The following is a 12,450-nucleotide window of genomic DNA, read 5'->3' on the forward strand; positions in this document are numbered from 1 at the left end:
TGTAGAACCACCACCTCCAATACCTACACCAGCACCAATGCTGGGTATACACAGAAAACAAAATAAAAGTCATTTCTCCTAAGAACCTTCTTGAAGAACGAGGAACAAAAGCCAAACACGACATGAGGATAGTCCACACAGTGAGCTTTGGCCCAATAAGATGACAATGACTTCAGAAATTCTTCCAGCCTGTGATGTGGTATCACAGTATCAGAGCCCAAAATGTAAAATCACACTGTTGAAATAGCTCTAGCGCAGCCTAAGTGTGTAGCGTGTATAGATTCCACTAGAGGTGCGACCACATGCTAGGCTGTCACATCCATTTATTGCTCATTGCTGACTTCCTCAGAGCCGTCTCTAGCCCGCCAAGCTTCATCCACAGCAAGCTGCCCCTTTGAAGTGGATCGCTCTTACCTTTTCTACCACATCTTTACAGAACCTAATTTTAGGTGTATAAATGATCTTTGTGCTTCCTCTGGGGCTAGTCTGCAGTGTGTGGTAGCCTGCCATCAAGTTTGTAGCTTGGGCGTGGTAACCTATGCCCTGTGGCGTGGGAAAGGAACAGGCTGTGCCGTTGAGGTTAGTGTCATTAAGGTATCACACAGAAGTGAGGTTACCTCATGATGCAGTCCTCACAAGATGCCCAGGCATGGAGCAGCACATGCCTGTGTTCATTTTCTTTGATATTAACTTTGAATTACATGCCTTTTAAACATTCTGCATGACAGAGCAGGCCTTCTGAATAGCATGCCATGTACAAAATCTGGGCAAAGTCCTGCTGAGAAGTACAGAGTGTTCTAGAGTCACGGTAGGTCAAGGATCACTGTGTCCATAAAAGTGTTTATAATCTCCAGCTTATGATGGCTTGTTTGCATAACTGAACATCAGAGTTGGGAAATGGTTACGATAAGCGATGACATCCAGATCAGTGGTCTGTTGTGTTTTGCATGGCCCTTCTAACATACTAGCGTCCTGCTAGTGAGAAGTTGGGTTTCCATCTAAAAACATGTACAAATGAAGATATGCTTTCAACTGCTTTTAGCTTACCAATTAACATGCTGTCCCGCCTTGCCTTTTGCAGCTTTTATCCATGACCCAAGATGACTACAAACCATCTGATGTTAGTATATCCTTAGAATTGTCATTTATGCTTATGTAAGTGACTTCGAAGTGGCAAGTGGAGTTAGAGCCTTTAATTATATTTGAGCTACCTGTAAATTTCCATAAACTTTTCCATTTTTTTTCCAAAAACCATATCGGATTTATTACTCTAAAAATTCTGACGCATGTGATATGATAGACTGATTATAATATACAAAACATATTTATACTTCGAAAAATCCCTATTTGGAGCATTGTTGTTTTGTGTGTATGCATGTGTGTGTGCATATGTGTACCTGTTTGTGTATATGGGAGTGCACACATATGTGTAGGTGCATATGTGTGTGCGGGTAAATGTGCATGTGTGTGTATGAGTAGGAAAGCCAGAGGACAACCTTGGGTGCCATTCCCCCATGAGAAGCTGTTGTTTTCTAAAGCAGTGTCTCTCACTGACCTGGACCTTTCTTTAGTCTCTGCCAACTGGTCAGTGAGCTTTTTTGTCTCCCTAGCTCTGACACTACAAGGACATTCTACCGTGCCTGGCTTTCTTTGCATAGATTGTGGAATCAAATGCAGGTTCCTGTTCTTCACAAGCAGGCACCGTACTGACCAAGTTATCATCCCTAGCCCTATTGACCTGCCTGTCTTTAAAACATCCCCATCCCTAGTTGCGCTAATTAGTACATAAACGGGAGGTATTGCCTATCTGTATATTTATACTTACGTCAAATACATAATCTAGAGAAATGGGAGGAAAAGAATGCCCAAGTATTTGCACTTAATGTACCGTAGCCTTGCAGCTGGAATGTCTCACCCGAGACCTGAAGAACATTTGCTTAGCCCTCTGCAAAGCGAGTGGGGTCTGGAACAAGACAAGGGTGGAGACCTGGGGAAGGTATGGAGGACCACATAGCCAGATGGCTGGAAGACTGCCATAGAGAGAGTAGACCCCCCGTCAGGGAGGGCTCCACAAGCCCCTTACAGAAGTTTGCATTATAGTGAGATCACAGACTGTCCCATGGTTTTTGGCAGAAGGGCAGAAAGATCGGGGATGCATTTTACTCTGACTAGTCTGTGGAGCACACAGGGTCCATCTTGATAAAAATATTTGGAGATTTATTAAATGGTTCAGCCTCTAATCAGCTTTTCATCCTGGGTTATGCATGGAGGAAGGCAGAGGAGTGACGGCAGAGAGGCCAGAGGGTAATCACTGCTGTCCTCTTTCCTGCTCCTCCTGCAGGGCTTGCTGGTGACGGTGAACGGCAACCCTGTGGACTACCACACCATCCACCCCAGCCTGCCCCTAGAGAATGGTCCTGCCAAGACTGACCTGTATACTACTCCCCAGTACCGATGGGAGCCCTCGGAGGAGTCCTCAGGTAACAGCCTCGCTCAGGCCTGGCTCCACTCTCTGTCATTCATAACATTGCTGCCACTTCCTGTTGTTTCCTGTGTAATTTGGTTTCTCTGCTTTCCTGCAGCCTCTGTTTTTAAGCAGAGAGATTGCCATCCATGACCTGTAACATTAAGCCTGTTCTCTGAGTGCTCTGTTTATACCAGAATGCTTTGATTCACGTTTGACTCTTGCACACGAAATAAGTGGCAGGAGGGATGGGGGACCTTGAAAAATAAAATGTGAGAAGAAAAAGATTTCGAGCCTGCTAACTTTTGTGAAATAGGTTCTTGCTGTGCAGCCCTGCCTGGCCTGCAAAGAGATGGGGCTGGCTTCAGACTTACAGTAATTCCTTGCCTGCATTTGCCAAGTGCTGTGATTGCAAACATGAGCAACTTCACCTGGCAACATGTTAACTTTTTATGGCATTCAACCTATGTGTAAGTGTTTTATACACACACACACACACACACACCTACATACATACGTGTGTGTATGTGTGTGTGTGTGTGTGTGTGTGTGTGTTTGTGTGTTTATCTATCCGTATGCTGGTTTTTCTATTAGCTAATATGAAGGCCGAAAGTTTTTCTAGTTAATCTTTTAGAAATTTTTTTTTAAAGAGGATGCTTTTTTAACTGCACTAAAAATAATAGAAGGCTGGACGATTTACCCCCACCGCTGGTGAAGGGAGCCATAGCATAAAACAGAGAGCCTCAGAACATTGGCACAGTACCTAGTAACAGACACTTTTAAAGGTAGGGGGCAGAGGAAGGGAAAAAAATTGCCGACAGCAGTGAGAGGAAGGAGAAAACGGGGAAAACAACCCTTCTTATTATCCACCAGCGCAGTGGTAAGAGGCCATTCAGAGACAAACCCTGCTCTTTTGGCCACAGATGCTCTCCCTAGCAACCCAGACAAAGTGTCGTGGAACTTCATGCTGAAACCCGGGCAGCAGAATATCTCTAGACTGCAGAGAAGAACTTTTAAATCCAAACCATACAGTATTCAGGACTGGAGATACCTGGTCAGAATCGGAGTCTCTCGAGGGATACAAACTCAGGTTCAGGAGCATGTGACTGACCTTAGGAAGGACCAAACAGGGGAGGGGCTGACACTGAAGGTTAGACCTGTGAAGGTCCAGTCAGAGAAGTGACTGCCGTCCATGCCACATACTCATTCACACACACACACACACACACACACACATGCACACACACATATATACACACACACCATACCAAGGTCTTAGCATGCTGGTAAATCTCAGATCCATTTGATTTTGCTTTTATTGTTGGGCATGATTCATGAATTTTTCTTTAAACTTTAGTCTCATCCAGCTGTAATGTTGCAGAATCTAAAGACACTGGATTACTGCCCCCAAAGCCTGACTGCAGCCCATGCAGAAGAAACTGAGCAATCACTGTTCTGTGAATGGTTTGTTCTGCCTCACGTGGTGTAGCTGTTATACCTTATTAAAAGTCAAAAGGAGCATCTTGCTGATGTAGATCAATATCCAGTACTACACAGTCTCTCTGGGTCAGGTATCTGGTGTCACAAGGCCGGATCCGCTGGCTTAAGGTCCATCATCTGGTCTGGTCATTCTTAAGGCTGAGGCTACCTTCTCATCTTGACTGGGCTTGACTGGGGCAGAATCTTCCTCTAATCCTGAGAGCTGCTGCTGACCTGAGATTTGCCAACTGATGGCCAGCTGGACATATCATGTCCTAGCTGCCTCGGTCCCTCCATTGAGAAGTTTACAACACTGTAGCTGGTTTCTCTCTAAAAGCAAGACAGTAGTTGGTCGAGAGAAGATTCCAGAAGTGAAAGCCACGTTCCTTTCAAACTGAATCTGGTTGGGCTGAGAATGTAGCTCAGTGGCAGACATTTACCTAGCTTACATTGAGCCTTAGGTCCATTCCCCAACACCAAAACAAACAAAACAGAAAACCTGAATTCTGGAAGTGACAGTCCATCTCTTCTAGGGAGTTCTATTCAAGGGGCAGGATAGACAGTCAAGAATACCAGAGGATGGAATCTGAGATCATCTTAGAGGGATCTCTCTCTACGTCCTTCAGTGGAACTTTCCTTCTCAGCACTGCGGGGCCCTGATCTCCATTAAGCAGAACTCATTGCATCTGTTTCTCTTCTAGAGGCCGTATTAGTTGGAAACACTTCCTAGCTCAGAAGACTCTGGCCAAACCACACACATGATGTAGTGTGGAGGATGACATTGTGACAGATGTCAACTGTAAACAGAGACTGCTTTTCACTTCCCAGCCACCCCAACCCAAATAATCACACAAAAACTATGTTAATGGCAACACTCTTTGGCCAGTGGCTCAAGCATATTCCTAGCTAGCTCTTATATCTTAACTTATTTCTATTATTTTATATTTTACCATGATGCTCATGGTTTGTTACCCCTTGCTTCTTGGGCAGCTACATGGCGTCTGGTTGACTCCACCTTCTTTCCTCCTAAAGGAGGATTTTCCACCTTGCTATATTCTGCACTGCCATAGGCTACAGCAACTTTTTAATTAACCAATAGTAATAAAACATATTCATAGCCTACAGAGGGGACCTCACATCAGTCAACTACATGTATACATAGTCATATGAAGTGTTTGTCTATATAGAAAAGAAAGAGGAAGATGAGGACAAGAAAGAAGGCTCCGAGGGGGAAGGGAGCCAGGAGGAAAAGAGGAGCGTGAGAATTCATGCCATGGTCACAGTGTTCCAGTTCATCATGAAGCAAAGTTACATCTGTGCCCTCATCGCTATGATGGTAAGTACTTCAGTGGCCTACAAGGCACAGTAGGTACAGACCCCAAGCTTCTCGCCAGGGTAGGGGCATCAGTCTCCCCTAAACCATGACAGATATTTCGGGATATATTAATTTTTCATGGGATCTTTTTATGTTATAGATTTCAAAATTATATCATCTTCACATATCTTCTTTTCAAATGTTAATATGTTTGTCTCAAATTAGCTTATCAGGTTCAACTGGCTCCTGTTTTGCAAACTTAAGAGGGCACAGGGGGTAGTGTTTTAGAAGCTATTAAGGGTATTTAAGGCTGATGTGAGCTGCTTTTATTTCTCTCATAGAAGGGAGTTGCCACACGATTTGGTGAAAATTTGTCCATTATTTGCTATGATCACATTCTTACTGGGACAAGCACCCAGCCATCGTGGTTCCCAAGAGCTCCTTTCCATTTATGCATACCTCAGCTCACCCCACCCTAAAATCTCCACCTCCACCTCCAGCTTCAAAGTGGAAGATAAAGGATGCTCTAATGCCCTCCTTCCCTTAAAACAACTGTCTTACAAGAGAGGATTTGTTTTAAGAAGCATATTATCCTTATTTAAAGTGTAATTCCTCCAAATCCTGTGGTCAGTGGTGAGGGTCTGTATTACTGATGATGGTGGCAAGAGTTGTCAGGGTCGGGGGCAGAGAGGGAACAGAGAGAGAGAGAGAGAGAGAGAGAGAGAGAGGGAGAGGGAGAGGGAGAGGGAGAGGGAGAGGGAGAGGGAGAGGGAGAGAGAGAGATTGGGGCATGGCTCCAGGTGTGGGTAGACCACAGGCAGAAAGATTGATTGCTCTAGCCTGCCTGGGATGCAGAGTGGAAGCCCCCGAGTAGAGATGGTGGCAGTGCTGGGGAGAAAGTTCATTGGCAGAAGGCTGCCCCAGTTCTTGGACACTTTAGTCAGATGCCCAGTTTAGGTACTTCCTACATGAACTTGCATGTAAGTCAGTATCAGATTCTAGCAAGGATACTGCCACATGTGGCTGGAAGGAATTCAAAAAAAAAACCAAAAAACAAAACCAACAACAATTCTTCTAAATTAAAGATTTTCGCGGAATATTCCCACTATATTGATTAAATATGGAGAGAGTGGACAACTTGTCTTGTTCCTGATTTTAGGGGAATTTCTTTGAGTTTCTCTCCACTTAATTTGATGTTGGCAGTTGGCTTGCTGCATATTGCTTTTTTTTTTTTATCTTTAGCTATGTCCTTCGTATCCCTGATCTTTCCAAGACTTTTATCATGAAGGGGTGTTGGATTTTGTTAAAGGCTTTTTCAACATCTAATGAGAGGATCATGTCATTTTATTCATTTTGTTTATATGGTGGATTACTCTTCAACTGGACTTTGGGAGCTCAGTCCAGTGCTCCAATGCGGGTCTCTGCCTCTGTTTCCATCAGCTGCTGGATGAAGGTTCTATGGTGTTATTTAAGATATTCATCAGTCTAACTACAGGGCAAGGCCAGTTCTGGCACCCTCTCCTCTATTGCTTAGGGTCTTAGCTGGGGTCATCCTTGTAGATTCCTGGGAATTTCTATAGAGCCAGGTTTCTTACTAGCCCCATAATGGTTCCCTCAGTCAAAATATCTCTTTTTTGTTCTCCTTCTCTGTCCTTCCTCCATCTCGACTAGAGAAATACTGTTTCTAAAGAATAATGTCATGAAAATAATCCAGACAGTAGTAGCCATCATACAAAAATAACTTAAATAAAAACAGGTTTTATCCCTAATTTATTCTAAACAATAAAATAACATTCACTTATAAAGCAATTTGTGCTTTATTTCAAATTGTTGAGAGGAGATGCGTGTCCTGTTTGGGCTTCATTTCTGTTCATTCTTGTCTGGCTTCCAGAGTCAAAACAAACTGTTAATACCTCCAGGGCTAGAGGATTATTTTGGTAATTCCTGGTGTTTAGGAATTGGATTGACTTCAATTAGCCTTAGCCATATCCAGAACACCTTTCAAAGGGCCTTTTCATGAAAGAGTGCAGAGTGAGAGAGTCCGGAATCAGGTGGCAGGTTTCCGGGCATTGATAATATTCATGAGTCTGATTGGCAGTTGCTCTGCCAGCTGGCACTGAGATAACACCCCTAAATCTGTGAGAACTTTGTGGCAACAAGAAAAATGCATCATTTGCCCATAGGATCTCACCACGATTTTGACCTTATAGGACAAAAACTGAGGTCAGTCTTTGTCAACTTGCCCCTGCTGTTCACTGTTTAGATACCTAACATGCAGTTTTTTTTCAAGTAAAATGTCTAGTTTCTATAATGTATGCATACTTGACATGAATGTTTAATCTCAACTTCAGGTCGTCAGAATTCCCATTTCTCACCCACTCGTTCATGAACATTTAATTACCAACTCCACATTACTGGGGAAAGTAAAGTTGCTTTCATACCGCAAAGTAGGGTAAAGATGAAGAGATTTGGGCTAAAAGGACTTAGACTGCCCTAAGAGAAGCACAAAGCTAATGTCATATTCAGCCCTCTCTCCACCTCTCCTCCCTTCCCTGTGCCACAGGCTGGAATCTCTCTATTCTCCCTTCATCTAAATGCCAGTACCTTTTCTGTGTAGAGAACTTTGAACTCCCCATAGTTTTGTATACTGACAGCTGTCCTTTGTCCCCCATGGCTCTGCAGGCCTGGAGCATCACCTACCACAGCTGGCTGACGTTCGTGCTGTTGATTTGGTCATGCACCCTTTGGATGATACGCAACAGGAGGAAATACGCCATGATCAGCTCGCCTTTCATGGTTGTCTATGCAAACCTGCTGCTGGTATTGCAGTACATCTGGAGCTTTGAACTTCCCGAAATTAAGAAGGTCCCAGGATTTCTAGAAAAGAAAGAGCCAGGGGAGCTTGCTTCAAAGGTAAATGAATGAAGAGACAGGAAAGAAAGATCAGCAATAGTGATCATAGTCACCGCAAACAAATTTTCACAAAAGTAGCCTCTAAATGGTTTGGGAATAAAAATCGGGGAGATCCAGACACCTTTCTTTTTATTCAGAACTGGAAAATAGCCCCAATGATCTCCCATTATCCTACCATCTCTGGTCCTGTTTTGCTTTTCATTTTGTGACTGTGCCCTACCATTGCCCAGTTTGGGCTGAACTCACTCAGGAGGGCAGACAAGGCTTGAACTGACAATCCCTCTTCAGCCTCCTGCGTGGCTGGGAGCAAAAGCCCATGTAGTGTGACTGGCACAGCATGGATGACCACATGCTTTTAGTTTTGACTTAGAAATGACAGCCTTTCTATTAAACAGTTATAGTCATTATGCATAGCAGTGCAACTCAGCATCTGCCAAGTTTATTAGTAAATTTAGTAATTTACTAATTAGTAAATTAGCATCAGCTGTTCTTCTCCCAGTTTCTCCTGCATCGGTAGATGTGGAAATAGGATGATACGATGTGAAATCGAAAATGCAACATAAACTATTCGGAGAAATTAGAGAATTGTTTGACAGGTTAGCAGTTTGTAAAATTCAGCTTCTTTGCATATGCCACTAGAGGTAATGATTGATTGAGGATGATATTTCCCTATTTATGGTCTATGAGCATTCTAGCAGCAGAAATGATAACACTTGCATTTTGTGGTTTTTGTCATCCTGACTTCACCTGCAGTAAAAACTTGCAATCATTTCACTGCTTTTATATTTTTTTGAATCATTTTAATGGTTTTGATTTCAGAACATTAAATATCATAGCTTACTACTATCTGTTTTACACACAAAGTCCAAACATGCATTCCCTACATGTTGATGACATTAAGACAATAAAAAACAATCTTCACATATATTAAATAAACTTCAAATTGTTTTCATCACTAGACATATAGGAAACTACTTATCTTCAAAAGCCACAGTCATATAATGTGAGACAGTCTCTTCCTGGAAGCTACCATTTACGGTGTCCAGGCATCAGGTATCCCCCATACAGTTATTTAGTGACTAGGCTAAGCAGAAGATGGGTCCTCAGGGCAGACTGAATGCCAAGGCCAGACATGGTGGCAAATGTCTAATCCCAGCACTTGGAAGGCAGAGACAGGTAGATCTCTGTGAGTTTGAGGCCAACCTGGTCTACAAAGCAAGTACCAGGATAGCCAGAACTGTTTCACAGATAAACCCTTTCTTAAAAAAAAAGAAAAAGAAAAGAAAAGAAAGAAAGAAAAGTGAATGCCATGGCCCTCTATTTAGCAGATTATGAAAATTTCATTCATCAGAGCAGTATGCATTACGTAATTCTCTCTACTTAAATGTCCACATTATGTAGGTAAGCACAGACAAAAAGTAAATTAATCATTGGCTAGAACTGATATATGAAATAAGGGAATGACAGAAATTGTGCTGCTTTGGGAGGCAATGAAAAGACGTCAAAATAGATTGCAGTAATGGTTGTGCGACCTTGGAAGTGGACTGAAACCCACTAAGCAGACAGACGAACTCTCTCAGGGCCTGGCTGTCAGGAGGAAGTCCGTCTCTAACACTGACCTTGCAGGAGTCTAGTTGCTGGTGTTGGTTTCCTGTTAACTTGAAATTGTTCATCTTCTCAGTGCCTTGAACAGTGTTCCACATGATCATAGCATGTGAGTGACGCTCATGTGCAGAAAGATGTGTGCACTGTGCCCCCGCAGCCACAGGGAGAACGCACTGCCGACATTGCTGAGCCCCCGCCTCCCTGTTCTGCTTTCAGATTCTCTTCACCATCACATTTTGGCTGCTTCTGAGGCAGCACCTCACAGAGCAAAAGGCCCTTCAGGAAAAAGAAGCACTTCTGTCTGAAGTCAAAATTGGAAGTCAAGAACTTGAGGAGAGGGGTAAGTGGGGGACTGGGCTGATGGGGGACTGGCTGCTCTTCTAGAGGGCACAGGTTCGAATCCCAGAACCATGGGGTAGCTCACAAACATGGCAACTCCAGCTCCAGGAGACTGAATGCCTCATCTGACCTCTACAGACAGAAGGAAACATTTAGGGCGCACGCATGGGCCCAAAGGAAGTATGTGTGTTGTTTGACTTTCAAAGAGGTGACTCCCAATGGAAGACAACACTAAATATCAGAGAAAATTTCTCTGAAGACATACTTCTAGTGAGAATTGGAACCAATAAATTAACTTAAATCTTTGGATTTAAATTCTTGGCTTTTTAAAGATAGGAAAAAAAAAAGAAGCAGATGCAGGGAACAAGGGAGGGGTAGTGTTTTATTGACGTGTCTTTAGCTTTAGTCTTTCTGTACAGATAGACAAGTCAATGAGAACTTGCTTTCTAATTCCCCAGGCAGGTGAATAAGTATGTTTATTATTTATAAAATGGGTTAGATAATATTAAAGAGATATGGGGACTGGGAAGATGGCTCAGTGGTTAAAAATATATTCGGCTTGTGCAGAGGATGTGGGTTCAATTCCCAGCGCCCACATTAGGCAACGCTCTTGGGGATCTGCTGCCCTCTTCTGGCCTCTACCAGCATCTGCTTTCATGCGCACATATCCTCTTCTGTCATACTCAAAACTAATTAAAAAATAAACTAAATTTTTTAAAGAAGAAGTTAAGTAGCACCATGTGAAGTTAAGTAGCGTCAGTACTAAGAGAAGCTGGGCTGGCAACCCTAATGCAGTAAACCATGCGCATACACACACACACACACACACACACACACACACAAAACAGCACAGACCAGTGAATATTGTTTGTTTAGTTGTTATTAAACCCAACTTTGATTCTTATTTCAGAAACAGTACTAAGATTTAAACGTGGCCTATCTGAGTTTTAATGTCTATTCGTTGCAATGATTAACTCTTCAGTTTTAGTAAAGAATGGTTAATTTAGCATAAACAATCTAACCCCCATTTCAGTTTTACTCCCCTCACTCTGGGAAACCACTGGTTTCTTGAATAAATTATTCAAATGTAGGTAGCTTTAAAAAGATAGTGAAGGCAACTTTGACGCAATTTCCTAGATAGCAGCATAGTTTAAATGAAGATGAAATTTTCCTATCATACCAAGCTGTTAAATTATTTTAGGCTTATCTTAATAATAATTACAATTTAAACTTGAAGTAAATTGTATTTGGCCTTACCTCTTTTGCTTTTAGTTAGTTGAGTCTTTGGGTTAAGACAGCTAGCATCGGTTGCATTCTTACCCCGCTTATGTTGCTGTCTATTGTCATGAAACAAATAGAATCAGAAATGGCCTTATAGTGTGATGTTGACTATTGTTACACTTCATCTTTCCACTGTCTGACCCTCAACACTGAAAATGTCAAAAGGGCTACAGAGAGATTAGCATGCAATACTCTTTTCTGTACTCCATTTTAGGAAAGTTATAAAAACTATCAATTAGTTGTCTTATATTTTAGAGCCATCTAAAGTCATTTAATAACTCAGAAAACACATGCTTCCATGACCCCATACACCACCCGGAGCCAAAGCATGGCTGTAGCCAGGACTAAAGGCATGGTCTTCTGTTTAGACGATGAGGAACTCCAAGATATACAAGTGGAAGGAGAGGCCCCAGAGAAGGCAGAAGGGGAAGAGGAAATAAAGGAAGAACGGCATGAGCTAAAAAAGGACGAGGAGGAGGAAGTGGAAGAAGATGATGACCAGGACATCATGAAGGTGCTAGGCAATCTGGTGGTGGCCCTGTTCACTAAATACTGGATCTACGTGTGCGGGGGCATGTTCTTTTTCGTCAGCTTTGAAGGGAAAATCGTCATGTACAAAATCATCTACATGGTGCTGTTCCTGTTCTGTGTGGCCTTGTACCAGGTAGGTCAACATTATGTGCCCAAGGTTTTAGTTCTCACACGTGATCTGTGAGTAGAGATGAGTTCTCTCTTAAAGATAACCATATTCTAGAAAATGATGACACTCAGAATCCTGAAGTCAAGAATGACTTAGAATCAATGGATTCTCTCACTTTTTTAAAAAATTTCTATTTGATCAGTGTTCATAGCCTTTGTCCCACAGCAATATATTTAAAATAATCTTTTAGGTATTTAAGTATATCAATCCTTTGTTCTGTAGCTGATAGTCCAAACCCTTGAGTAATATTTATTAACTTTATGGAAGAGAACTAGCAGAAAAAATAACGTACCAATATTTAAAAAATTATATCAAAGTCTATACATCTTAATGAACTTCCATGCAGTGGAAACA

General features: G+C 42.4%; 1 protein-coding gene across 3 annotated transcripts in view; it reads left to right on the top strand.

Annotated features, from left to right (window-relative positions):
* LOC121438803 (piezo-type mechanosensitive ion channel component 2) overlaps positions 1–12,450 on the top strand; it is a 349,253-nt gene that overhangs the window by 251,888 nt on the left and 84,915 nt on the right. For all 3 annotated transcript variants that reach the window (XM_041639240.1, XM_041639241.1, XM_041639243.1), the window contains exons 10-15: positions 1,082–1,120; positions 2,342–2,480; positions 5,131–5,279; positions 7,941–8,171; positions 9,993–10,116; positions 11,765–12,060. In XM_041639240.1, coding sequence (XP_041495174.1) covers positions 1,082–1,120; positions 2,342–2,480; positions 5,131–5,279; positions 7,941–8,171; positions 9,993–10,116; positions 11,765–12,060 — 978 coding nt within the window. The remainder of the gene's footprint in view (positions 1–1,081; positions 1,121–2,341; positions 2,481–5,130; positions 5,280–7,940; positions 8,172–9,992; positions 10,117–11,764; positions 12,061–12,450) is intronic.

Source organism: Microtus oregoni, unplaced genomic scaffold (genome assembly GCF_018167655.1).
Source record: "Microtus oregoni isolate MIOR12 unplaced genomic scaffold, Mior012 000057F_ref0000458, whole genome shotgun sequence".
Classification (NCBI taxonomy): Eukaryota; Metazoa; Chordata; class Mammalia; order Rodentia; family Cricetidae; genus Microtus; species Microtus oregoni.